Source organism: Hipposideros armiger, unplaced genomic scaffold (assembly GCF_001890085.2).
Source record: "Hipposideros armiger isolate ML-2016 unplaced genomic scaffold, ASM189008v1 scaffold_277, whole genome shotgun sequence".
Taxonomy (NCBI): Eukaryota; Metazoa; Chordata; class Mammalia; order Chiroptera; family Hipposideridae; genus Hipposideros; species Hipposideros armiger.
In genome coordinates, this window is record NW_017731627.1 from 2,172,859 (window position 1) to 2,198,206 (window position 25,348).

The 25,348-nt window shown below is 42.5% G+C and overlaps 1 protein-coding gene across 16 annotated transcripts in view; it reads left to right on the forward strand.

Annotated features, from left to right (window-relative positions):
• The window catches only part of R3HDM2 (R3H domain containing 2), a 144,600-nt gene that overhangs the window by 106,406 nt on the left and 12,846 nt on the right, over positions 1–25,348 (forward strand). For 7 of the 16 annotated variants that reach the window (XM_019657593.1, XM_019657591.1, XM_019657595.1 and 4 more), the window contains 13 exons: positions 1,542–1,583; positions 3,481–3,567; positions 4,088–4,214; positions 5,096–5,174; positions 5,834–5,893; positions 6,427–6,567; positions 7,006–7,114; positions 9,818–9,913; positions 12,794–12,825; positions 12,924–12,977; positions 17,346–17,578; positions 19,434–19,600; positions 23,945–24,046. In XM_019657593.1, the coding sequence (XP_019513138.1) occupies positions 1,542–1,583; positions 3,481–3,567; positions 4,088–4,214; positions 5,096–5,174; positions 5,834–5,893; positions 6,427–6,567; positions 7,006–7,114; positions 9,818–9,913; positions 12,794–12,825; positions 12,924–12,977; positions 17,346–17,578; positions 19,434–19,600; positions 23,945–24,046 (1,329 nt within the window). The remainder of the gene's footprint in view (positions 1–1,541; positions 1,584–3,480; positions 3,568–4,087; positions 4,215–5,095; positions 5,175–5,833; positions 5,894–6,426; positions 6,568–7,005; positions 7,115–9,817; positions 9,914–12,793; positions 12,826–12,923; positions 12,978–17,345; positions 17,579–19,433; positions 19,601–23,944; positions 24,047–25,348) is intronic. The other 9 variants (XM_019657587.1, XM_019657588.1, XM_019657589.1 and 6 more) reach the window with 7 other exon arrangements.

Genomic DNA, 25,348 nt, shown 5'->3' on the forward strand with positions numbered 1-25,348 from the left:
CTGATCTGCCTCACCCAGGAAGAGCGCAATGATGGTGCCAACTTGGGCCAGTGAAGCAACGTCCTCCACAACTAGACTGAAGAACAAAAAAGACAGCAACTTGTCTGTTTCCTTTCCCCCAATTCCCCAGTGCTGTTCCCATCCCCCAATTCCCCAATAAAAATCTTTACAAAAAAAGAAAGAAAAATAGTAGATCTTCTATAGCATGATAGCCACGAAAAATTTAAAAGCAAAGTTCAGAGCAATGTGTACAATATACTTCTATTTGGTTAAAAAAAAACCAAAAACCTGTGTGCGTACACATGTACAATAAGCTTATATATGCATAAAAGCTCTCTGGAAAGATTACAAGAAATTCAATACTAGTTGAGGGAACCAGGTAGCTGGGGGACAGATGCCCATATTATACCTCTTAAATGTTTGTGCCATGTGTATATTATTATCTATTTGAAAATATAATGACAAAATACGGCTTCATATTCTTGGACGATGACTCTTCCCTTACTGTAAAAGATCTTTCCACTGACCAGACCACCATCATTTCTTATTCTTTCCATCCACCTTCCCAGTTCTCCATTTTACATTTTAGTAGTGTTGTTTGGTAACTAGTGAAGAGGACAAAGGAAAGGGGAATCCTCACTTACCCAGCGCCATGCTGGTACTGGCTCTGTCTTGTTCCCCCACCCACCCACCAGCCTCAGTTCTCTCCATACCCCAGTGGCACTGAGTTCCATTCCACATACCTCAGAAGCCCTAAGTGCCTCATCTCATATGTAACCCTACCCAACCTCTTCCCAAAAGCCTCCATTTTGACTTCTCAGCTGTTCAGAAATCTCATTAATTAATTGGTTATTCCTTCCCTCGTCCCACCTCAAGCCCTCATTCTTCAACTTCCTCAGCTTCTACCCTACTCCTTACCCACTCTCCTTACCCTCCCTTTTCTTTGGAGGTCTGTCTTGTCCATATCTTTCATTCTTGCTTCTTTTTATCTTGTCCCATCTTACATCCCTAACCCAGAGAGTCTATAAGAGCCATTACCAGGAGCTTAGAACTGGGAGAATTCTCATAGGAACTGGGAGGGAGGCAATTGGCAAGAAGAGTCTTTATTCCATTTCTGCAGCCAGAGGGACAGGTGTTTTGAGTATCTCAAATTGGAACTCTGAATGTGTTGTCCTATAAAGATGTTATTATAAATGATGGTTAGGGGTCATATTTCACGTCCACAAGCATCCTAATCAAGAGAGGATTCTGTGGTTTATCTAAAAGTAATTTTTATCAATCTGTGAAATAGGCCAACGATCAGTGTGTCTTCCTATTCTTTATCTACATAGTGAGTGGTGATTTGTTTGTAAGTGGCCTGTGGTGCCTTCCATGTCATAGTTGCTTGAGTCGTACGGGAATAACCACGCCAGGTGGGTCTCATCATAGTTTGGCTATTGTCATGGTTTTACAGTTAGTGCCTTTTCTTTGTAAACTTGTATTGCTTTTAACTTCAGTGATGATTTCCCCCACCTTTAATGTTTTCTAATCCTCTTCTACAGAGGCGGACATCCAACCATGGTCATGCCAGGAAAAGAGCCAAGGTGAGAGCCCTTTCTCTATAGCTACTTTTCAGGTGCTATTAGTAATACATTTCACAAATGAACTTATCACTAATATCTAGTTTATTTGAATTATATATAGGCAAAGTTTTTTGCCTGCACTTTGTACCCTGATTATGAACATGCATATACACTCACACACAGAGACATGCACGCACACATTTCCTGTTGGAAGGTCTGGTTTTATTTTTCTCCATTATCTCTAGTTCAGTCACAGTCTATTTCTGATACCTGAAAGGATACCCAGCCAGAGCCTCCCACAAAGCCTGAGCAAATTGGTACTGGTTCTGCTGCAGTGCCAGTTTCTCTGCTCAGCTTTGGCTTCTCTAGGAGAATAGCTGCCATGAGTCTTTTTCCCCTGACATTTTTTTTTTCCATGTGAATTTTTTTTTAGGATAAATCCTGCCCCATTAGTAGAAATGACTCAGCATTTTAGACATCCTAAAAATACAGCCATTTTTAAAAATGTTTTACTTTTTAGGTTGGGGCAGGAAGGAAGACTTTGTTTTTAATCATTGTATGATAAAATTAGCACATCACAGATTATTTTGAGCAGTGTTATCAGGGAAGAATATATGTGTTAGTGTGTGATAGCTTATTAATTTTAGTTGGGGAACAGTAACATATTAAACTTTTCTTGCATTAGGAAGAATTATCACCAGAATTAATAATTAAGGGTGTCCACCCTTTTCCCCCCAAAAAATAATGGCAGAATTTGGGAGTGGCCCAGCCAGTATGTGACTTGGGTTTGAAGAAGAAGACCACAATGTATGTAAATTGGCTCTGTGTTTTGCCCTACATGGCATAATCCACAGTGATGCACTTGACATTAAAGTTCAAACAGAGGGTGTTCACTGCTGCTTCACTCCCTATCAAACCTTTTGAGTTAAGCAAGACAGTTATCTGCACTTTACAGTTGAGGAAACTTGGGCTTATAGAGAGTGGGTGAATTGGACAGAGGACATTTTATTAGTAAGTGGCAGAACTAGGCTTAAAGTTAGTTCTTCAGATTTGTAAGTTTTTTGCTATACTTTACTACCTAGAACACACATACCATGATTTGTGCTGTTGTATTCACTGTAAACCCTGATTTTATTATAAGAACTCTCAGTAAATGTTTATAGGTAGATTTCTAAGAGTCACTCTACAACTTTTTATTTTGGGGATCCCTAGCAGAGCAGTGATTTGCAAAGTGGATTTCAGATCTCTTTGGGATTCTCCAGCCAGCAGAAGTAAACCAAGTGATTTTCTTATCACATTGATTCCCAATTGTTAGGAAGTTTTCTTTCTCTTTGTTCTTAGACAATTCTTTCCATCCCTTGCCATCTCAGGTTTAGAGTCATTTGTTGTCTACTGTATGTTGGGTGCTATTTATGATACGTATGTTTATATACTTTATATCATCTAATTCTCAAAACAGCCCTTAAGTATTTTTATCCCAGTTTTATTGAGGAAAAATATAGACCCAGAGAGGTTAAGTAATTTGCTCAGGATCTCATAGCTCATAAGCACAAAACCAGGAGTTGAAGCTAGGATCTCTGGCTCTTAAATCCAGTGTCTTTCTACTAAGCTTTGCTGCTGTGTATTCTCAGTAAACCTCTGAGTCTGAAATTAGAGCACTGGGCTAGAGAGAGAAGAGAGCTAAGTGGTTTTCCCATCATCTGTCCAGTGTAGCCATTTTGATTTTATATGTCTACTGTTATAAGCAGGAGAATTATCTTCTAAGGGAATCAGGAACTGGCAAGCAGGACCTATTTTTAAAAAACCCTATGTGATGGAAGCAGCAACTAACAGAGCCAAAGAAGATGCCCGTCATTCAGCCAAAAGCTTTCTGAATGTCCACTAAAGGGATATATATGTGTTATTTGTTTTTTCTCAGTCTAACTCCAAGCTGAAGTTGGTACGCAGCCTGGCAGTGTGTGAAGAGTCCTCTGCCCCATTTGCTGATGGGCCATTAGAAACCCAGGTAGGTCCTTTATAAAAGTAAGTGTAGCTTTTGAGTTTGGCAGTTGCTTGGTAAACTGTAGTATAGCAGCCACAGCATCAACATTAGTCTTGGAAGTCAGGCTAGAAGGAGCTTCAAAACAAGCCATTACAGTAAAGCATGGCATGGGGAGAGCACCAAGTATAGGTCTTCACACCGGGACCACACATGATGATGCAGGCAAGGCGATCCCAGGGCTGGATCTTGTTTTCCCACCCACACCCTTTCCCTCTGGTAGTTAGAACCATTTCCATCCAATTCCTACACCAAGAATGAGCAGTGTAACCTGAGCTCTCCATATAGTAGGCTGTAATTGTTGGCAGAAAATGCCTGGCCTCTATCCTTAGGGCAGAACAAAAGCTAAAACAATTTAATTAACAAAATACTGTCTTCTATAAGAGAATGCTGCCACCCCAAGATTTATCTTCTTTGAGATTTTAAGGGGGCTACAGGAAAGTTAAATCCTTTTTTCCCCTTTAATTTCCTTTTACCCTTGTCTAAGGATATAATTCAGTTGCACATCAGCTGCCCCTCTGACAAAGAGGAAGAAAAATCCACAAAGGATGTCTCTGAAAAGGAAGACAAAGACAAAAACAAAGAGAAGGTCCCAAGGAAGATGCTGTCTAGAGGTGAGGACTCCTCCTTTCTCACCTGTCTTAGGGCCAGGCTTTGCAGTACCCTTTCCTTTCATTTTGAAACCTGGCACCTGCTGGCCTAACTGGCCCAACAATTCACAGTGTCCTGCTGACTTCATGGTTGCTTGAGAAGGTGCCTGACTAGGTTGTTTTCTGTGCTGCTTTATCCAACCTTGTCTTAGGCGTTCACGTGCCACAGAGACCTACTCCATTAACATTGGTGCTACCCATAAGAGGACATTGTAGTCAGTTTTTATTTTATTTTTGCTCTGGAATAAACAGTGACATGGATCAACACTTGTTACAGCTCCTCCAGATAGCATTTATATGTTGGTTTGGGGATGCTTGGAGTAGTTTTTTTAACAATGCAGATTTGTATATTATTATTAAGCTTTCTTTGTTTTTAAATTCTTGGGTGGAAAGCAAAAAGACATGGTCCATAAAAATGATAGTTGAGAGGGAAAAGGCAACCTTGGGATTAAAATTTTATAAATACAAATAATCATATAAATAACATTTGAGCACCTTGGCTGAGATTTTGGAAAATTCAGCCCTGACTGTTTTTACCTGGAATTTCTTTTCCTTAACTAGAATAAAACCGACACTGTTTTGGTCAGGGCATTCAGCAAGTACTCACTGATGGTAATACTGATACAACACCATGACCTAGGCTCTGCCTTCTATAATGGTCAAGAGGAACTTGGGGGGGGCTGGCAAATCAAAATCATTCTGGTTTTTAAGCTAAAACCCCTGAAGTTTGATTCTGCTTTCCTATTCTCATCTCTCCTGATTAGGTTGTGGGCTTCTGCTTGGGGTTAGATACCATGCAAGGCGGTTTCATTTATTTTAAATTTCTTTTGTTGTGGTGGTTCTAGACTCCAGCCAAGAATATACGGACTCCACTGGAATTGACCTACATGAATTTCTTGTAAATACACTGAAAAAGAACCCAAGGTAATAACATGATTTGACGGCATGGGGCAAGAGACCAGCGGCCAGAAGGACACCCAGGAGGCCAAGCAGCTTCTCAGATCTGTTCCATTAGAATCTAGGATGCCCATCCCCCACCACCTTTTCCCTCCAGTGTAGTTTTACATTCTGTGAGGAATGCAGAATACCCTCAAATTGAGGTTTCTGTTTTCAGAGGGGTTGAGAAAAATTCTGTGGAAGAAGAATGCAGAGACAAAGAAATATGAAGGCCTGGGAGTACAATTAAAATCACACAAGAAAAAAGAATTCATTTGTACATAAGCTTAATCATAATTGTTTAAAAATTTTATGAATAACCAGAGGATTATAGAATAATGAATAGATACATAAGTATAAAGTATGTGTTTATAGGAATATGACTACGAACAGAATTAGGTTTCTAATAAGAAAAGCAGAGAACATGGTTAGGAGGATCTGCAAAATGAATACTTGATTTCTTTTTTAAAGTAACATAAAATAGGTCAGTGAGGCTCATCAGCCACTGCATTTTGGTCCAGTTGGGGCTTGGATCTATCTCCCTTCAGCTTCTGTAGTGAGCAGATTGTGTTCTCAATTCTTGCTTTGAATGTCTATGGGAGGCTGCTTTTTGTTTTGTGTTTTTTTTCTTAATCTTTTCTAAACAGGGACAGAATGATGCTGCTAAAATTAGAACAGGAGATTCTGGAATTTATTAATGACAACAAGTAAGTTACTTGAATGAAATACACATTTAGAGGTGGGAGGGTCACCGGAAAGAAATTTAGGTACAATTTTAGGCTATCACTCTTTCATCTTTCCCTTAAAGTAATTACTCAGTAGGAACCAAAAGAAGTTGGGGAAGTAATCAGAATGGATTTAAAAATATATGTGTGAAAACCAAGTGAGGTTTTTAAGTTATTGCATAGACTTCAGTTGCAAGGAATTTATACCTTTTCAGCAACTAGCCCCTGTCCCATTATTCTTAAATGTCTCCCATTTTCTTTATAGAAAATCATCCAGTTAGGTGAGACCTAAGACTTAAGCAGTAGTCTTAATGAGAAGAGGGGGTTAGAGTGATCTACAAAATATTGTAGAATAGAGAAGCTGAGAGAACCTTTTGGTTACCATTGAGTAAATATCTTTCTAATAATATGTGTGTTTCTCCTAAGAAAGTCCCCGATTTAGACATTTTTAAGAAAAATTACAGTTGGCTGTTATTTGTCCTTATTTTACTTTTCCCTCCCTGGTTTCCCTTCAGTAACCAGTTCAAGAAGTTCCCTCAGATGACCTCATATCACCGGATGCTATTACACCGGGTAGCAGCCTATTTTGGGATGGACCACAATGTTGATCAAACTGGAAAAGCTGTCATCATCAACAAAACTGGTAACACAAGAATGTAAGCGAGGAAACCACAGATTGGGAAGACTTTCCTGGGATAGCCTCTGGGCTTGAAGAGGAAGATTGTAGGGGTCAAGATGTCTCTTTCTGGGGAGGGACTGGGGTGGGTGTGTAGGGGCTATATTATCAATTCCTACTCTTTGTGAGGCCTTGGAGATCGATTCTAGAGTCACTGTTGTTTTGTGAAGACTAGCCCCTGGCCTCTCTTCATTTGTACTGATAGGACAGGTATAACTTTGGAGAAGACAAGTTGTAGATGTATAAAGAACAGACCCTGAGGATTTCATTAAAACCTTCATGTGACTTTTTGGATGCCTGACTCCAGAAATTTCCTGAGTGGGAGTTGTGGAATTTAAGAGAGTTGTACTAGGAGATCTGTTTCCTAACAAAAGGGTTTTTTTCCTCCCTTCCTTCCACATTTCTCTCCCAATCCCAGCCCTGAACAAAGGTTCTCAGAACATATAAAGGATGAGAAGAATACAGAATTTCAACAGAGATTCATTCTCAAGAGAGATGATGCCAGTATGGACCGAGATGATAACCAGGTGAAGAATGGAAAGGGGTGGGCATATAGAAAGATTGCAGTAAGAGAAACTGGGAGGGCAGAAGAGTTTTTATGGGATGGAGTGTGGAATTTTGTAGTGTGGAAAAATATATTGAGCTATACCAAGTTGGCTTTGGCTTACTGCTGAGGACTGACTACACTTGTTGAGCTGAATGCCACCCTCTAAGCCCCAGAGAGACATGGTGCTGAGGTTTGCTGGGTTTTCTCATTGGTCCTGGAACTCCCTGGTTCTGCCCCTGACTTCTAACTCCATGTTATTTTGGGATAAAGTAAGGTCCCTCCCTGCTTCAGCCTTGATCCAGCTGATAGCTTCATTCTTTTTTTCTTTAATAGTCAGGGATTTCTTTGGGAACCACCCAAAACTACTTTTGCCCACTTCCACTCTTACCCTAGCTCAGGGCTAGCCTTGAACGGGCTAAGTTGTGATCTGATTTACCCACATATAAAGGTGTTTCTGATCCCATTCTGCAAACTCCTTCTTTTCCCAGCTCCTTCCACCAAGGTGAGTGAGTTAATTTGACTTTTGATGCTGGGAACCTCAAACAATATCCCCTTTTTGATCACTCCTGTGGGAATAAGAAGTGAACAAATCTGCCCCATCCTTTCATTTATGGGCTTGTTGTCACCCTGACTTCGAGCTCACCCTTCAGATAGTAAGTGATTATTTTTCCTAGCCACATATAGGGATTAGCCTGCTTCTACTTGGCCTCCAAAAGAGGTTAGGTAGAGAACCAGGATTAAGGTTTGAAGAGCATGGTTGGGTAGAGAAAATATGAGTCTTGCTGGTTAATAATAACTATAATAATACCTTACCTCTAGAGTCAAAATTAGTTTTCTTGGGATATTGTATAGTTTTGAGACCAGGCGTTTTCCTGGTTGCTACTTGAGTATTTGAGGGAGTCCTTTAGAGAAAAGCGCCATTATCTGTTATGGAAAAACACGCTGGGTCTGATTGAAAAGAATGAAACAGACAAAAAGACAAAATTTTTAAAACAAGAAAGAGCTTTTCCATCCTGATGCCCTTCTCTCCATTTTCCCAAAACACTTTTTTTGTGGATCAGGAATTATTCAGGCCTAGAGGCATATTGAGATGGAGTGGAATCTGTGCCTATTGTGAACTTTTCATCTCTCAGCTTCAGGCTTGATCCATACTAGGTTAGGCTCTATGCACTTTCTGTCTGTGGTATTAATAATAAACACAGTAATTGCTATTTTGTTGAGTGTTTTCCCTGAACTGAACTCTGTTCCTAACACATTATATACTTTATCTCTTTTAATTCTCTTCACAACCCAGTGTAGATGGGGGTTATTAGCCCCCTTTAAATGTAAGAAGACTGAGGCTAAGAGATGTTAAGTTATGAAGTGACATAACTCAGAGGTGGCAGAGCTGAGATCCTGTCTGACCTCAAAGCCCATAATGCTCTTTCTACTCTGCCACTGGTTCACCAGTACTAGGGGCTGAGGACAATAGAGCATCCAAAGGTCCTGTGTCTTCTCAGAATGGGATTTTTAAAAGGACATTTTGTAGAATTTAGGGTAGTGAGAACTAAGTCTAGTCAAAGGTCAATACTCCTGAAGTTACGCCTACCTCTGGAGATTGGTGAAGATCAGTAAGATCAGCCTAGAGCAGCAGTCTCCTTGGTTGTTTCATCTGAAGCTTTCAAAGCCTCTGAATTGAAGGTCAGAATCGTATAACCTGATGATATTATTTGATGGGTTATCTCCCTCAGAACTCATTGCCTTTCAAGAGCAGAATGGAAAAGGACACTGTAACACCCCACCCAAGATAGTGCTCACAACTCACAGGCCAAGAGAGGGAAAGAGTTGGGAGTTGGATGGTAGATTAGCTGGAGGTGGTGATCTGCTCAGTCACCCCATCTAGTCACCTCACTTCATTTCTCAGAGCATGTAATGTTCTCTGTCCTCCATTTCCGTCTTTCCGTTTCTATTGTTCTCTCTCCCTTCCTTCCACTGTACCTATTTGTATGTTCTTCCTCTGTCCATCCTTTCTATTCTACTCTCCTTTCCGTTCTCTCTTCCTCTTTGTGTTGCTCTGTTCTCTGTCTTCTCTTTCTGTAATTTCTCTTTCCGTCCCTCCAGGAGCTATAGATAAGAAAAGATCCTTAAGCCTTGAGTTTAGCTTCGCCCTTGGGATTTCCTTTCCAAGGCCTTCTTTGCTGAGCTGTGTGTGACTTGGGTCTTCAGGCCATGGCATTAGTGACTAAAGAAGGGATAATGTCAGGTGCTAGATCTGTAAAACTCTTCTCTACATTCAGCTCTGCTAAATACCTGTTTCTTTTCCCTTTCTAGCTTCCTCCTATCCCTTGCTTTCCCTCCAAAGCAATGTTGTTTATTCCCTCAGTTATTCTCTTGATCCTTACTGACTGGAGAGTACCTGGTTACTATAAGGAAGCAACCCAATCCTTATAAACAGTCATTCTTGATATTCTGGGGGTGGGGGTGGGGAAATGGAGAGGCCCCAACCATCCAGAAAACCTGATCTCCCAAACTGCATGGTCAGATGTACCCAGTGAAACCTGTCCAACACTGGAAATTTTATTTCTTTTTTTTCCATTTTTTTGATGGCAACTATAAACTCTCCCGGTTTCTCTTCCTTGCTGGTGTGCAGTGAACTTGCAGTACGAGGAGAACTTAACTAGCTTAATTCTGCTCATCGATCTAGATCAGAGTTCCATTGCAGGATGGAAGGAGGAGCAAGTCAATAGAAGAGAGAGAGGAGGAATATCAAAGGGTCCGAGAGAGAATATTTGCCCGAGAGGTAAGTGTAGCTTCTGAGAGTTGTCAGCCCATAGCTTTTAGCTCTTAATCTTTGGAACTGTAAATGGAATGAACCCTCCATAAATGTTTTGTTGTTGTTGTTGTTGTTTTAATCAAAATCAGCCAGCTCCAGATTTGATCTCTAAAATTAAATGTGGCTTATAGGGAAGCTGCACATTTTTATTTGTATTATTTTTAATACATTCTGCTGTATGGCATACATAAAGAACAAATGGAGTGGCTGAATTTGGTGGATATGATTAGACTGAAAATAGAAATTGTTTTGGCAGGCTTTATGGAAGGGCTCTGAATCTTGCCTGTCAAACCCTCCTCCCACTTACCCTCTTTCACTTCCACTATCCATTTTAGGCATCTCTGCTTCTAAGTGGAAGACTTAGTATTCACAGAGCCTCTACATTCATCTTGTTTGGCCAGCCTTGTTTTTAGGCCATGTTAGTGACTATTAGAGCACAGACCTGGCATCCATTCTCTAAGCTCCCCATTCCACATGCACAGAGGTTACCACTCACTAGTCCCTCCAGTCTCTACGTGAATGGAAAGTCTCTTTCTTCCTATATTTCTTACCTTGCTTCTTAGAATAGGACTGGCTCCATGGGCCAAAAGGCAACATGAATCATTTTAGGCAACTTTATTCTTAAGAATCGTGGACGGTATCAGATATACTTGGTACCTCTGTACCTGGTGGCCTTTGCTACCAGAGTGAAGAGAAATATAACAGAAGTTCAGGAAAGGCTGTGAATAGGCAAGAGAGGAACAAATCTCCAGAAAATGTAGGATCCAAACAGCAGCACCATCTTACAGCCAAATTAGCAAACAAAAGAAGAGGCAGCCTCCCTTCATTGTTAAAAGATGGCCAGTTTTAATCAATATACTTAGATGGACAGATACTGCTCTCCTCCCATTTCCCCCACTCTCCCCTCCATCAGCAAGACAAAAAATACATCTTTTCATCATCACCTACGTCAGAAAAATATTGTCTCCAACTTCAAAAAAACTGAACTCCTCTATGAACTCGTTCCATTGTACTCAGGAGACCCAAGTGTTCCAAGGATCCTCACTGGGGACAGATACATGACAAACCTTCTGGCCCAAAGTCCAAGGAGAAGGAATCTTCTTAGCTTCTGTTAATAGACTTCCATTCTGAGTCAGAAAAAAATGATCCTTCAAATTATCCAATCATAGCCCAAAGAGGGTTCTCTAACCTTCACCTGCAAACCAGTTGGGTGGAATGAGAGGAGAGAGGTCATGTGTACATGGCTGTAGCCAGTGATAACCCTAAATTGTGGACAGAGCAGGTTGGTGATGATAATAGCAAACATTTACATAGTGCTTACTATCTTTCAGACACTGTTCTTAGCACTTTGCATAAATTATTTAATCCTCATACTAGGTCACATTATTTCCTCATTTTCTACATGTGGGACTGAGGCATAGAGAGGTTAGGTAGCCTAAGATCACACCACTAGCTGGTGAAAGAGCTGTTATTTGAATTCAGGCTGTCCGGCTCCAGAGTCCATGCTCTTAACCCCGAAAATAAACTACCTCTCAATAGTTTGCTCTGCCCTGGGCTCTTTAGGTTAAGAAGTACCGTGACATCATAGCATAGCTATCTGTGATGTGTGCCTCTGCTTCACTGACACATGGAAATGACTGTCCCACCATGCCAGCCATTAGCAAAGCAACAGATATTCTGAAAGTAGAAGAAACTTTTAATAGTATTGGGGCTAATTATGAACAACACTGGAATATATCTACCTACAACCATAACAGAGTCAAAGTTAGCTCTTCTCTCCTTTTTTTCTCCTGATTTATAATCTCTCAAGCCCCTACTAATATATGTATTCTTTGTTAAATCCTTGTGGATTTATCACTTTCATTTCAGCACTTCCTAATTCTTGGCTGTGGTAGAGGCATCGGGTACCTCAGAAGGCCTTTGGCCAAAGCCCACCATACTCCAAAGAATCCCAGGTGGAGAGGAACCTGGCCAGTCAAAGGGAGATGGTTAAGGGTGGAGTTGTAGGTTGGGGCAGAAGGAAGGAAGAGGCAGGCCGAAAAGAAAGGGAAATGGCAAGAAGGGTGTTTGGATGGAAATGCTGCTGGTGCAGCCTTCTCTGGGGCCTGGGCTGCGTATTGGGAAACTGCCCCTTGGAGGCTCTGGTCTGTGCAGAACTCACTCTGCTCAGCAGCTGGACAGTCTTGGTACCTCTTTCCAAGGCTTGGGAATCCACCATAATGCTTACTTCGCTCAGCTCAGTGGCTTTGTCAGGAAATGATCCCCAGTAGGAATGATTCAGGCTTTTAATTTTCTCATTTTTTCTAGGCTCTGAAAAGTACCTGCTTCCCCAATTTCTTACTCTCCTTGGGTCTCAGGTCAGAATGTCTTTCATTTTGGCCAGTGTAGAGGACAGAAATGGAATAGTCATTGAGGACAATTTCCAAAAAAAACTAAATTTCTTTCTCTTGTCTCCCTTTTCCCTTCCTTTGAACACACTCTTTAGGACCAAGCACACCAATTATTATGCTCAGCTTCCCTCTAGAGGGAATAAATTTAAAGCTAAAAAAGAAATAATAGTTAGGTTAATACTTTCCTCTTCCTCCTTTTCATACTCCTACCTTTATCAGCTTCTCTTTTTAAACACTCTGTGGGAAGGCTAAAAATGCTGAATGCTCTTTCCCATTAAAGGTGAGAAGTCAGATTGGGGGTGTGGGTGTGGGTCATCCTGTCCCTGCTCCCTCTCTCCCTGTTGGGGGGTGAGCTTGGTTTGAGGACCTTGGGTATTCATAGCATCATGGACACCCTTTTCGGTTATGCCATGCTGTTTTCTTATAAGTTATTTTCCGTTTTCTCCCCCTCACCTAGACTGGCCAGAACGGATATCTAAATGACATCAGGTTAGTACCACTTAGCATGTTCCCTGCTTCTCATTGAGCTTTGTCAGTGAGGTTAATATAATCCTATAATGATGCTTTTCTTTGATGTTAACCAACAGACTCTCCAAAGAAGCCTTTTCTTCTAGCTCTCACAAGAGAAGGCAGATTTTTAGGTACCTCTGTGTAATATATATCTCTCCTTGTTTTTTTGTTTGTTTGGTTTTTTTTTTTAATTTTGTTTTGCTATAATCTTTTCAGCGGAGTGAGTTTGCTCCATGCATGGCTGCTTGTGAAATAATTCAGCTTGTGGTTTTTGCAATATTGGATATTTTTCCTCATTAAAAAAAACGGCTCCTGCTCAATGACTCTATTTTTATTGTTGCTGATTTCATTTTAAGTCCTGGAAAGGTGGTGAAGGGAAGCAAATAGGTATGTCTGGGATAGGTACTGTTTCCTCCCAGAAATTTGACGGAATTGGGCATTTTTGGAGGGGTTCGACGTATATTAAGGTACAAGAATGGGTGTCTTCCAGCTACCTTTCTGAATCTGTACAAAAATGTGAAGAGCTTAACCCTTACCCAGCATAGGGAATGTCTTGTGTCTTTAAGAAAGAATAGTACAAACACATACATATATAAACACATACATACACCTCTGTCTAAGTAGTTTTTTCTTTGGGACAATGTAATGGGTAAGATGACCCATTTCTGAGGCTCCCACAAGGACCTCAGAAAGGATTTGTCTGCTTTAGAAGAGACTTAGATTATGTCCTTTCTATGATTGTCTATGACTTGCTCTTAATGTTGGTGAAAACTGCTGTATTATCTTCTCCAGTGCCTAATATTCTCCATTTTCCACAAAGCAGTCTTGAGAATCTTCTTTCATTTCAGTCCCTTAGTCCCACCCCAGCGATTACACAAGGTGATGGTGAGAGAAGCACTACTTTAAGACCCTATCCTGGCACCAGCTCATTTTAAGCATATTCTGCCGTAGAAAAACTATAGAGCACAGAAAACCTGAGTATTTAATACTAGGATTCAGGTTTAACCCTTTCATCTTTTTTTGAATCCTAAGCTTGATAGGACCTAACTCAGACTAGTTATAACTGTCATTCCCAGTACTTCAGTTGTCCCTTCCCTATTGTCCTTTCTAACGCTAGTCAAATCATGTGTAAATTGGCATGTCAAGGTTTCCCATTCTTGGGATGGAGGATTTATCTCCCCTTCCATATCTCTGAACTTTTTTTCCTAAATTATCCCACCTTGAGGTCCATCTGAAAGCCCCAGGCAGAGAGGGCTCTACATTGTTGGTGGTGGTTGAAATAGAGTCCCCTTTAAAAAAAAAAAAAAAAATCCTGTTCCATATTTTACACTGTGGAGTCATAAATAATCCCAAAGTACCTATAATAAACAGGAGTTTTAAACTGACTTCTATGTGTGACTTAATGCACAGTGCATTACTATTGCCAAAGTATACTGTACCTGATTCCGTTCTCTCAATGTCCTGATTTGGTAAGCTGGTTTACATGTAAGAAAAAAGCAGAGAGATTAAGTGGCCAACCCAAGTTTTCATGGCTATTAATGGCAAAACTAGGACAGACTCTTTGTCCAGTGTACTTTTCATCATACCACACCAGCTCTCTACAAACATCACCCCTATCCCTCTGAGTAGTGTTCCATTCAGAGCCCTAATTCAGATTCACTGCTAAGAATGATGCCCTTATTAGTGCTGTGGAGCATCAAACTATATCAAATTGTGCAGATAATAGCTTGAAGGATCTAGTGAGCAGATGCAGTCTTTTCCTATCCAGACCTCTTATGCTGCTGCTTTCCATACTGAGTTTTGATTAAAGATCTAGGTCATTTAAATGCAGCTCCCTGGACTCTTAAGGGAGTAACTTCTTCCTCTATTTGGGTACTAGTCCAGAATGCTAATGATTAGAAGCTGATCTTCTCTAAGTGCTTTATACCTTTCTTCCCAAGTTTGTGAAACAAATACCAATATACCAAATTCCCTCATCCACAATTGGCAATAAGTATGGCAACTTCCCAATTCTTTGGAAGATTCTACTTGACTGATAAATAAGCTACAGTGAGGGTTACTGATATTTATTGCCACCTCTTCCACAGACCTCTCTGCCCACTCCCCAGACCCAATAAACTGGACTTTTCACCAGCATTGAATCTACTTGTAAAAACTAAGCTCTGATTTCACAGGAATATGAAGTGTAAATATTCTCTGTCCTTCACCCCCACCTCTCCAACACACATACAACCCAATCCAGTGCTCAAAATTGAGTTTAGTAGTTTTCCCTAAATGCCTTATTTTTAGTGAAGTGGAAAGACTTAACTAAAGATTGGGTTTAGTTGTAGAGAAGGAAAACGGATCTCTTTTTTTGCCATACTCCACACAGATTCTCTTGACTCTCGGGTATAGTGTACTAACGCAGGTTAATCAGAAGGCCATTAGTCCCCGCCTCGAGCACTTGCCCATCACTGCCTGGGGAAACTGGATGAGTATAGAAGTGCTGCCACTTTGGCTTCCCAGGGTGTTTGGTTTACAGTTGACTCATTCACTGTCCTCTGGTAGAAAGAGAAAATAAATGGCGGAATTGTCATAATAGATAGTACAGTGTTTGATTTAGCTATAAAAGGCCATTAGGACTTGTCTTGCAAAATTCATGCTCTAATGTCTAATGTACGGCCTCATTCATTGCCACTGCTATATTCCCTTACCCCACCTACACACATCTTTACTGAGTCCTCTCAGTAGACTTGGCTTTGTCCATTGAGACAGAGCTATTGGCTCTTGCTTGAGTCTGGTTCTGTTCCTGGAGAGTCCCTAATTTATACTTCTTTCTTGTTTCCCATTCTACTTTTGACATGCCCCCAAAAAAGCAGTAAAGTTTTGGGGAAACAGGAATATTTTCCAATCCTCTATTCTAACTATATAGAGAGAAGCTTTGAGGTTATAGGTACATCTACTTGGGATTCAGAGAAGAATTAGCCACATCCCTAACCAGCCATGCCAGTGTGTTCTTAACCCACCACAGTTAGCTTGGCTAAACACTAAAATAGTGACCCTAGCATATATTTTGCCCATCTTCTCTATAGTACCTTTGGAGCAGATATTCTCATAAAGAAAAGTATTTTATTTAATATTACCTCTTTTTTTCTTTAAGCTGAGCCATCCTGCCACCTGTTGGCTACTCAGCGGCTGCTCAGCTCGGGCCGGGAATTGAACCACTGTTGCTCAGAGCTCAAACTCTTGAGCGAGCTCTTAACCAACTGAGCCACTTGGCCGGCCCCTTTAATATTACCTTCTTAGTAAAAAATATCTTCCTTTATTAGAATAACTCTGAGCCTAATGTCTTTGCAGCTAAGGGGTTTGAGATGGGCTTTTCTATTTACTTTAGGTGGGATGGTGGTAAAAAGGAGGGCGCCCAAGCTACCATGAATTTTTCTCAATTGCTCCCCAGTACACATACCAAAATCTTTGTAATTGTTGTCATTTGATTTCCTTAGGTCACATGCGTGTTTCTTGGTTGCTTATTGATTAAGAAACATTAAGAACTCAACAAGACTTAGGGCTTTCAGGCCAACCCCGTCTATCTTGAGGAGTGCAGCTGTTTATAATCACAAATAGTGATTATAACATCAGGATAACCCTGATGTTTGTAGAATAAGAGAGGATGAATCCCTTCTCTCTATAACCTTGTGCCTTGCCTAGGGCAATAGGGTTCTTAATATGGAAGCAGCTAGGCACAGTCAGCCCCCACCCCTATCCCCCTGCGCCGCCCTCCTCTGCTCCCCCTCCCCCGCAACACACCCACTTGCCATCCTGAGTCCCAAGGGCATGTTTGGTTGATCATGCTGAGAACTTCATCCCTGAGAGACCCTGGAACCACTTGTTCCCAGATACCAACACAGAGCTTCCACAACACAGGTTAGGTCAATTCCAAACTATTGGGGTGAGTTGTCCAGAGTGCCCCTTTAGTCCACTTTACTCCTCTTCCCACCCCTGGAACAGTGGACATAAGCAGCACCTCTGCTGGCTTAGACATGTTATGTGGAAGACCTGTTATGCGATTTATCCATGTCATTGGCTACTCCTGCCTTCTAGCACTAGTTACTTCTAGGAGTCCTTTTGTTTTAAGAACTCCCAGAAGGAGCTGGTACCCTTCTGCTCCCCACTGTTTCTTGCATGTGTGGGATCCCCGCAGTGGGAGGTTGGGGGAAGAGACCACAGCCAATCTCAGCATCATGTATGTGGTTTCCCATCCACCTCTGGTCTGATGTACTGAATTAGTTGCCAGTGCACTGTCTTCCAGATTTGCCTCTGTGCTCTCTGTTACTGTACTGGATATTGTTCTGTCTGTTCTCATCAAGTCTTGGTTGGCCAGCCAACTAACGAAGTCAGTGTCCATCCTCCCTGCAACCCTTGCCCCTTCTTTGTTATTGAAAGATTAGAAATGAACTCTCTCCTAGCCCTTCTGCAGAAGTGGTAGGTGGGGGGTGCTCTGACCACTGTGGTCTCTGCAGGGGGAACCGTGAGGGGCTAAGCCGTAACTCAAGCAGCCGCCAGAGCAGCACAGACAGCGAACTCAAATCCCTGGAGCCACGGCCCTGGAGCAGCACGGACTCTGATGGCTCTGTCCGGAGCATGCGGCCCCCTGTCACCAAAGCCAGCAGCTTCAGCGGAATCTCCATCCTCACCCGTGGTGACAGCATCGGGAACAGTAAAGGTGGCAGTGCTGGAAGGATCTCCAGGCCAGGTACTGTGGTTTCTCACTCTCTGTCATGCCCAGCATTTCTTGCTTGTCTTCTGTAAAACATCACTGATACTTACATCTAAGAAAACACTTGTCCCAATATAGTATCCTGGAAACCTAACAGAGCCAGATGAGGAGAAATATCATTTCTTGAATCCATTGTCCTTTTGAGTCCCTTCTCTGATTTTCTTCCAAACTTTCTTTCCTAATTGGAAAAAAATTGATTGAAATTAGATTATTTTATCTGATTTCTGACTGAGGTGGGGCACCCCTGTTAGCCCAGGGTCAGGTTATATACTGGGATGGGAATGATAGCTGCTTTCATTCTGTGGCCTCTAAGATTATAAAGAGGGTTTGTAGAGCAGTGGGAACCCTTAGAGTTTAGCTATATGTAATTACTGGGTAGCAGCTAATAGGCTAGAACTTGGGGAGATACTGCTGTGACTTGCTCTCTGGAGCTCAGTCACTGAGAAGGAGCATATGTTCCACATGCCCCCCTGTAACCCTTTAGCTCTCCTGATCTGCTGTGTAACCTTCTCCATGTATTCCTGTTGCACTCTTAGCAGAGGGTTATTTAGCTCCTTACACTCAGTGGACCATCCTCCTGCCTCTGAAGAACTGCTTGACTCTTATCCCAGAACTTCTGTAGGTCTCAGAAGACCTCAGTAGTGGTGAAGATTTTGTCCCTGACTCTTGGGTCTCCGCTGCCCTTCCCTGTTACCTCCTTTCTAACTTCACTGCCTCTGCCTTTATCCAGGCCTTCGTCTTTTTTTATTTAATTATATCACCAGCCCCCAAGCTAGTTTCCCTGCTCCATCAGCAGCCCTTTATAGAGCCAGTTGACCAACGTATAGCATGGATCTGATCAAGTCACTCTCGTAAAAAACTCATGTTTCTGCTTTCCCCACATAATAAAATCCAAATCACTAATACAGCAGAACTTCCTGACTCCAGTCTGCCTTCTCAGTCTCATGTCCACATGTCCAACCTTCTCTGGCCCACCAACCAGTTCTTGAATATGGCATTAGCTTTCTATTCACCTTTCAAGCCCTTCTCTCCTGCCACTTCCTCTTTAAACCCTTCCCTCTAATACTTCTGGAGGTTATTACTTTTCATCTTTGCTTTCATACAACTTGATTCATATCACTGGTACATCCCTTATCCTTATCAGATGGTAATCGTTGTGTGGATGTTCACCTTATGTCAGAAGATCCTATGTTGCTTAAGGGCAAGGACTGTGTTCCTTCACCTTTATGTCCTCAGTTCATTATCCAGTGCTTGGCACATAGTAGATATTCAGTAAAAGTATTTTGTGTGAATGCATGCATGACTTGGAGAGCCTGGAAATGGGGAAAATAGTTAGATGAAGGCTGTGTGTATTTGTGTGCACAGGCATGTGCTTGGAGAGGTGAGGTTGTCTTCTCAGCAACTTTTGTGAGATGCTACAAGTTAAGAAGAAATCAAAGAGAAGATAGGTCTCTTGAGGGACTAGGAACCTGTACCTTCCCAGGAAGCAAACATTCATGTTTTCAGTGTTCATGATGGACAGATTCTAGGCACTTCAGGGGAGGTGACTTAGCAGCCTCACATTTTGTTCAATTCCAAAATGAAACATTGCCAGTCAAGGTGGCTACTGTTCCTAGGGAGCAGAAACCTGCTAAGATGAGGACTTCCAGCAGCAGGGCAGCCGAAATGCATCTGTGCTAATACGTGGACCTTCCCCAGACAGTTGGGGAAATGAACAGGAGAGTGAGGAGAAACAGCAAGGAAAGACTAGAGCCCTGTAGCTGGGCCCTCCAGGGGTTGAATGTTCACGACTTGTGCTTATAGCTCTTGGTGGGTCTCCTCTTTGCCTTAGGTATGGCACTAGGTGCCCCAGAAGTGTGTAACCAGGTCACCTCATCCCAGTCTGTCCGGGGCCTTCTCCCCTGCACTGCCCAGCAGCAGCAGCAGCAGCAGCAGCTTCCTGCCCTCCCACCCACGCCTCAGCAACAGCCACCCCTGAATAATCACATGATCTCACAGGTGAGTCACCACTCAGTGCCAGAGCCCCCTGCGCTCTGATTCAAGCGAGCTCTGGAAGTAGTCATGTCTCTTGTGCTGCGGGTGGCAGGAAAGATCTGTTTTAGGAGACATGCTGCTCCCTCCCCGATTTCTCAATTTGTTAGTTGTGAGGAAAGAAGAGCAAGGGTGACGGTTTGGCCAGAGTGCTCTTAGTAGCCAGTCTGGGAGTTTTTTGCTTTACATTTCCTCCTCTACCTCCTGCAAATTGTCAGTGAGATCTTTTACCCCATTCCCCATTTCTGCTGTACCCCACCTCCCTCTACAGCCTGTGTCATTAGCAAGGTGATTTTGCTCCCTGTATCTGTATATGGAGCTTGAAAAGATCACAGCTCTCACCCTAGTCTGACTGAATGTATTCATGTAACTGTTGACCCATAAACACATATTTATGTGTTGGGGGGAAGGAAATTAACACTCAAGACCCCTGCCATACCTGTGCCATAAGGCATAGAACCAAATAATGCTCCCCTACCCCCAGTCTACAGGGCCTAACCTAGCACGGCACTCCCTGTTGTCTTTGTTTCCATGCCATAAAAGAGCTCTCGCTCCTTTTACTGGACAGATAGATATTGGTACCCACTAGGGTATGAGTGAAGTTTTGCTTCTGTGGAGACCATGTAAGCCATCAGCATAAGAATCAGATTATATTCTAAATGGAAGCTCTCAGTGTTCTAGGTTTGTCTCCTTAATACCCTGAGGAGAAGTGCTCTGAGATCTTCACTTATTGTTTTTTTGCATGAATAGAGCTCTTCATGAATAAGCCCATGCTTTATCCTGAAGTACTCTCTAGTAGTCAGGAAGCCCATATGTCTGTATTCTTTTCTGCTGCAGTTTAAGTTCTTGTTTCACCTCCCAAGCTCCCTCATCTCCCTGCTCAGTTAGTCCATCTTGACTTCAGATACATCTATTCCATAAGCACAAGAAGCAAGTCCCAAACACTCATACGCCAGGAATTGGAAACCAGAGTGGAAAGACCCCAGAATGGCCCAGTTCAAATATTGTGAAATGAAGCTAAAAGAAAGAACAGTGAAGATCTAGGAAACCCTGCTTTGTGTCTTAATATAACCCACGTGCAGATCATTCTAGTCCTTCGTCTTAGTCCATAAATCAGTTTCTCTATAGTCCTGACTTCTTTCTTCTTCTACCACCATATACCCTCATTAAATCTCATTCATTTCAGCTTACCTCGCTCCATACTGAAGCATAGCATAGCATGTGTGTGTGCTTTTCCTTTTCTGTGTCATAACTCAGACCTATAAGTGGGTAAACTCTGTGCTTCTCCCTCTGGCTATCTCCTACTGTATTTCTGTGTGTGTATGTTTCACTTTTATAAGATCCCAGTATTTTTTTCAGTTTTCTAAAATGTAGATTTTAATAGTCTTGCTCCCTTTTTTCCCTCTTAGTCTTCTGTCTGCCTCCTCCTTCCATCCATATCTAGAAACAGACAGCAGGAGTAGGATAGGAATAAAGAGATAAGTAAAGAGAATAAACATTTGGGAATGAAAAAAATTTAGACAGAATGTCCAGGTGCCTGGCCCTAAATCCCAAACTTTTACTCAGATTCTGGCCCTGCTTCTGCATCATGAGTGAAGGTCAGCTGTTGGTACTGACTGACCTGCAGAGAGTACGTGCTAGGTTAGGCCCTGTAGATGGGGGACAGGGGAGCATTATTTGGTATAGAGATCTCTGCTTCCTCAGAAATCTATTCTTGAGGTTAATTTTGATCACAAACTCCAAACCATAAAGTCTTATCCTGGTTAAGTTTTGGTGTCCCTGAAGCACTTAGGTAGCTGCTAATATTATACCACTATATGTAGTTCCTGTTTTCTTCCTCTCCACTTTTTCTCCTTCTCTCTTTATCACTTTCTCCTTCTTCCTACTACCTTTTTCTTTCTTCTTTTTCTCTTGTCTCCCAGTGCTGGTGGCTCTCCAAACTCAAGTTGCTGAGCCCAGAATATTTATTATTCAGTTTCTCAAGTGGTACGCAAGGACAGTGCAGGAATGAAGGAAGTGACCACCACATACGTGCACGCACACACAACACACACACATTCCCCACTGTGCTTACTCTAAAGGTTTTCCTTTGGAAGAGAAACTTTAGCTTTGTAGCAAGAGGCATTTGTCCCAGGCAGGGAGACAGTGCTGGCTAAACTATGCTCTTTCCCTTCTTGGCAGGCCCCTGCTGTCAGAGCAGGCCTCCATATCATGTATCAGTTGAACATGTGAAACCTGGTGAGGCTGAGGATTAAAGGGCCAGAGGCTACCTTTTGCCCATTTATTTAAAGTAGAGTAGGCCTCTTGAAAAGTAGCCCTCTGAGTCTCTCTCCTAAGGTCCAGTCAGACATCCAAGAACCAGTGAGCTAGCCCAGAATTCACCATTAGGGGCAGTCAGATCCCTCAGGGCCAGTCTTTGGCTCACCCATGGTTTTTCAGAAGTTCCCTAGCCCTGGAATTTGAGACTCTCTGGAGAAGAGAACTGTAATTGATGGTAGTGATGGAATAACTTAAAAATAGCACTGAGACACCCACCTTTACCACTACCTTCCTCAGTCAGGAGAGGCCTAAGAGAGGAGCATCATTTCTTCTCTGTTAATTTTTTACTCAAAACTCACAAATGTGAGGAAAATAGGCAGCGTTGTTTTACCATTTCACTGCCCCTATGGCCACCCCTTCCCTCCCAGAGGATAGAAAGCCTGAAGCACCACAAGCCTTCCCCCAAGAGAAAGAAGAGGACTAGAATAGTAGGAAATGGGTTTAAAAACTCCCAGCACAAGTAGCTCATGCTGAGCAGCTTGACCAGCAGTTATATTTGGATACCCTGGCTTACAGAAAATAGTATGGCAGGAGAGCTGAGAATTTATTTTCAAGGCTATGGCAGCGTCTCTCCCAAGTCACACAGTGGTTTCTCAGTAACTTTCCTAACCAAGGTGACTTATATTTTATTTAATTCATATATCAGGAGTATTTCCGTGTTGGGGGGTCTTCTAATTCCTGGACTCTCTGCTTCCGGAACTGTTAGTCCCCTCTGTGAAAGGGTCTCTCCAGAGACACATGGCAGGAGAGGATATTGATACCTTCGTCCCCCACACCTTTTACTTAATACTCTAAATTTGGAAGGAGGGAGGAGACTTATACAAACAAAAAGATGCTTGTGTAATTCTGTTCGACTTCTTTCATGCCCTCCCTATTGCTAGAGTGGAGTGGAAAGAAGATATGTCAGGCAGAACCAGGTTCCCATCCCAGCTCTGCCTTGTTAGCTGTGTGATCCTGCACATGTGATTTAATTTCTCTGAGTCTTACTATCTTAACTGCAAATACAACTTATCAAAAAATTTCCATATAGGATTATTGTGAGGCAGTAATGTGATAATGTATATAAATGAGACAACGTATATAAATGTGATGTCCCCCTCTCTTCCTAGCCTCTCCCCTTTCTCCCACCCCTCCTACCACCACTAGGGGCTATGGCTGGAAGAACGGATGAAGTGATTGAAATGGCTGGAGGGGAAGAACAGAGAGAAAAAAATAGCTCTGCATTTGTTGGTTTAGAATACACCATGTTCCAAATAAACAAATCCTCCTGCTTGAGGCTAATGGAGATTGAAGGAACAAACGCTAAAACTAGGCTATTTATATTTTATTCCTAAATCCCTCCCTGTTTGCTTATGGGGGCATTTTTCATACTGCCCTCACAGCCTGGAGGAGCACAGAACAGTCATGGAGGAGGAGGAAGTAGCCGGAACCAGGCGTGAACTGGCTGTTTTTTCCTTCTCTGCCCTCGGGAGGGAGACGATCCTTGTGAATGAGCACTTCCTCCAGGAGAGCTGTGGTGTGAAATCAGGAGCGTGGCCCGGAGAGCTGAGCCAGACCTTGGATGACCCTTTCTACAGAAGCAGGAATCCCTTTTCAAGTGGGCATTCGAGGAGGGTTATGATTGTGCTCCCCAGAAATCATGTGTTCAGAAAAAATCTTTTGGGAAACGCTGTGTTTGGAATCAGGCAGCAGACCCTGGCTCTGAGAGTCCTAAGATTGCTCACAACAGCTGCAGAGCTCTGAGTGGCTAATGGGGCTGGGTGTGCAGCAGGCCTCTCCTGGAGAGACTGCCTATTTGTCAGAGATGTGAAAAGCCACCAATGATCCTGGGCTTGGTCTCCAGCCTGCTCAGCAGCCTTGCTGTTCATGTGAAATTTCTTGTATGATTAACCTTGTTGTTCCTCCCTTTTTCCTCCCCATCTCCGCCCTGTTGCCTTTCCCTTGCCTTCCTTTTCTCTTCCCTTTCCCACATGCCTTTCTGCTGGTCCACAGCCAGTCCCGGCTCTGCAGCCCTCTCCGCAGCCTGTTCAGTTCTCTCCAGGCTCCTGTCCCCAAGTCCTTCTGCCAGTCTCTCCGCCCCAGCAGTACAACATGGTATAAACTCCATTCCCCCTTTTGGTCTTGTCCATGTGTGGCCTGTATTTGTGGGTATGTCTGGGTCAGTCTGTGACAACCTTGCAAAGCAATTGTGCTTTTTGGAGGGCCATGTTAAAAGGTGTTTCTTCTTGAGGGGCCAGCACAGGCTGAACTATACTCCATTCTAGTGACCTCATCACAGCACTTTAGCCATCAAGATGTCTAAATGTAAGACAGGGAGGAACACCCGAGTTCCCCTGAGTTTTAGGAGGGGGACCAAAATCAGATATTGGTCTAACCTGGACTCCTCATTTCCTTTAAAAATAAAAACACAATTGCAGATTTCTGTGGTACCACTAGTAAAAACTTAAAATATCCCCCTATCTTACCATGTTATTTTACATTAAAAAAAAATAACCTTTTCTAATGCATAACATATGCTGTTTAAATTACTTGTACCCTGACTACAAATCCTTTGAAGATCTGATTTGCCTCATAGTTGATAACTTCTATCATAGTTAGAAGAGCCTTGATTTTTTTATTTTGTGTTAATCACACCCATCAGCTTTTCACTAGAATCCCCTTTCCTCCCACCTCTTATCTCCATTCTGGAAAGTCCTGGAATATGGACCTCAAAATAATCTGCATTCCAGTTTTCTTGTTATCTATTTCTGCCTGCTAAGGTAGCAAAATAGCTATCTTGAAGATCAGATCCCTGAAAATTGAGTGAAACCACAGGAAAGCATTGCCTTTTGTTTCTACTATGTTTTTTGCAAAAGAACTTCTGCTCTGCGTGTGTATGTGTTTGTGTGTGTCAATTACTGTCCAGGGAGCAGAAGGGACGAGGAAGCTAACAAACTCTAACCTATCACCGTACAAGTGAGAGATGGAACACCATCACTCTTGCTGCTTAGAGAAGAGGGCTGAGAGAAAAGGCAATTACAGACTAGCCAGTCAGTCTCGCCCTCCAGCTCAGCCACTCACCCTGGCCTCCTTTCAGAGGTGAGAATTGGAAGTGGTTTCTGAAGGGCAGGAGAACCCTAGGCAAGTGTCAGAGAACAGAGGTGGAAATAACCTCGAGAGGGAGTAAGGAGATAAGCAGCAGGAGTGGGAGCCCGCCAGTCTTTCCGCTACATAGGCCGAGCTGGGGAGACACATGAAACTAGCCATCCATAATCCACTCAGGCTGTTATCTGGGTCCTTTATTATAAAAACGGGATTTATGGCAACTAGGGGCACTTTGTATGGCTGGAGGCATGATGAGGAAGACAGGAAATGGAAAGACTTAACAGTCTTTTTTTTAACACAATAGTTTGTCCT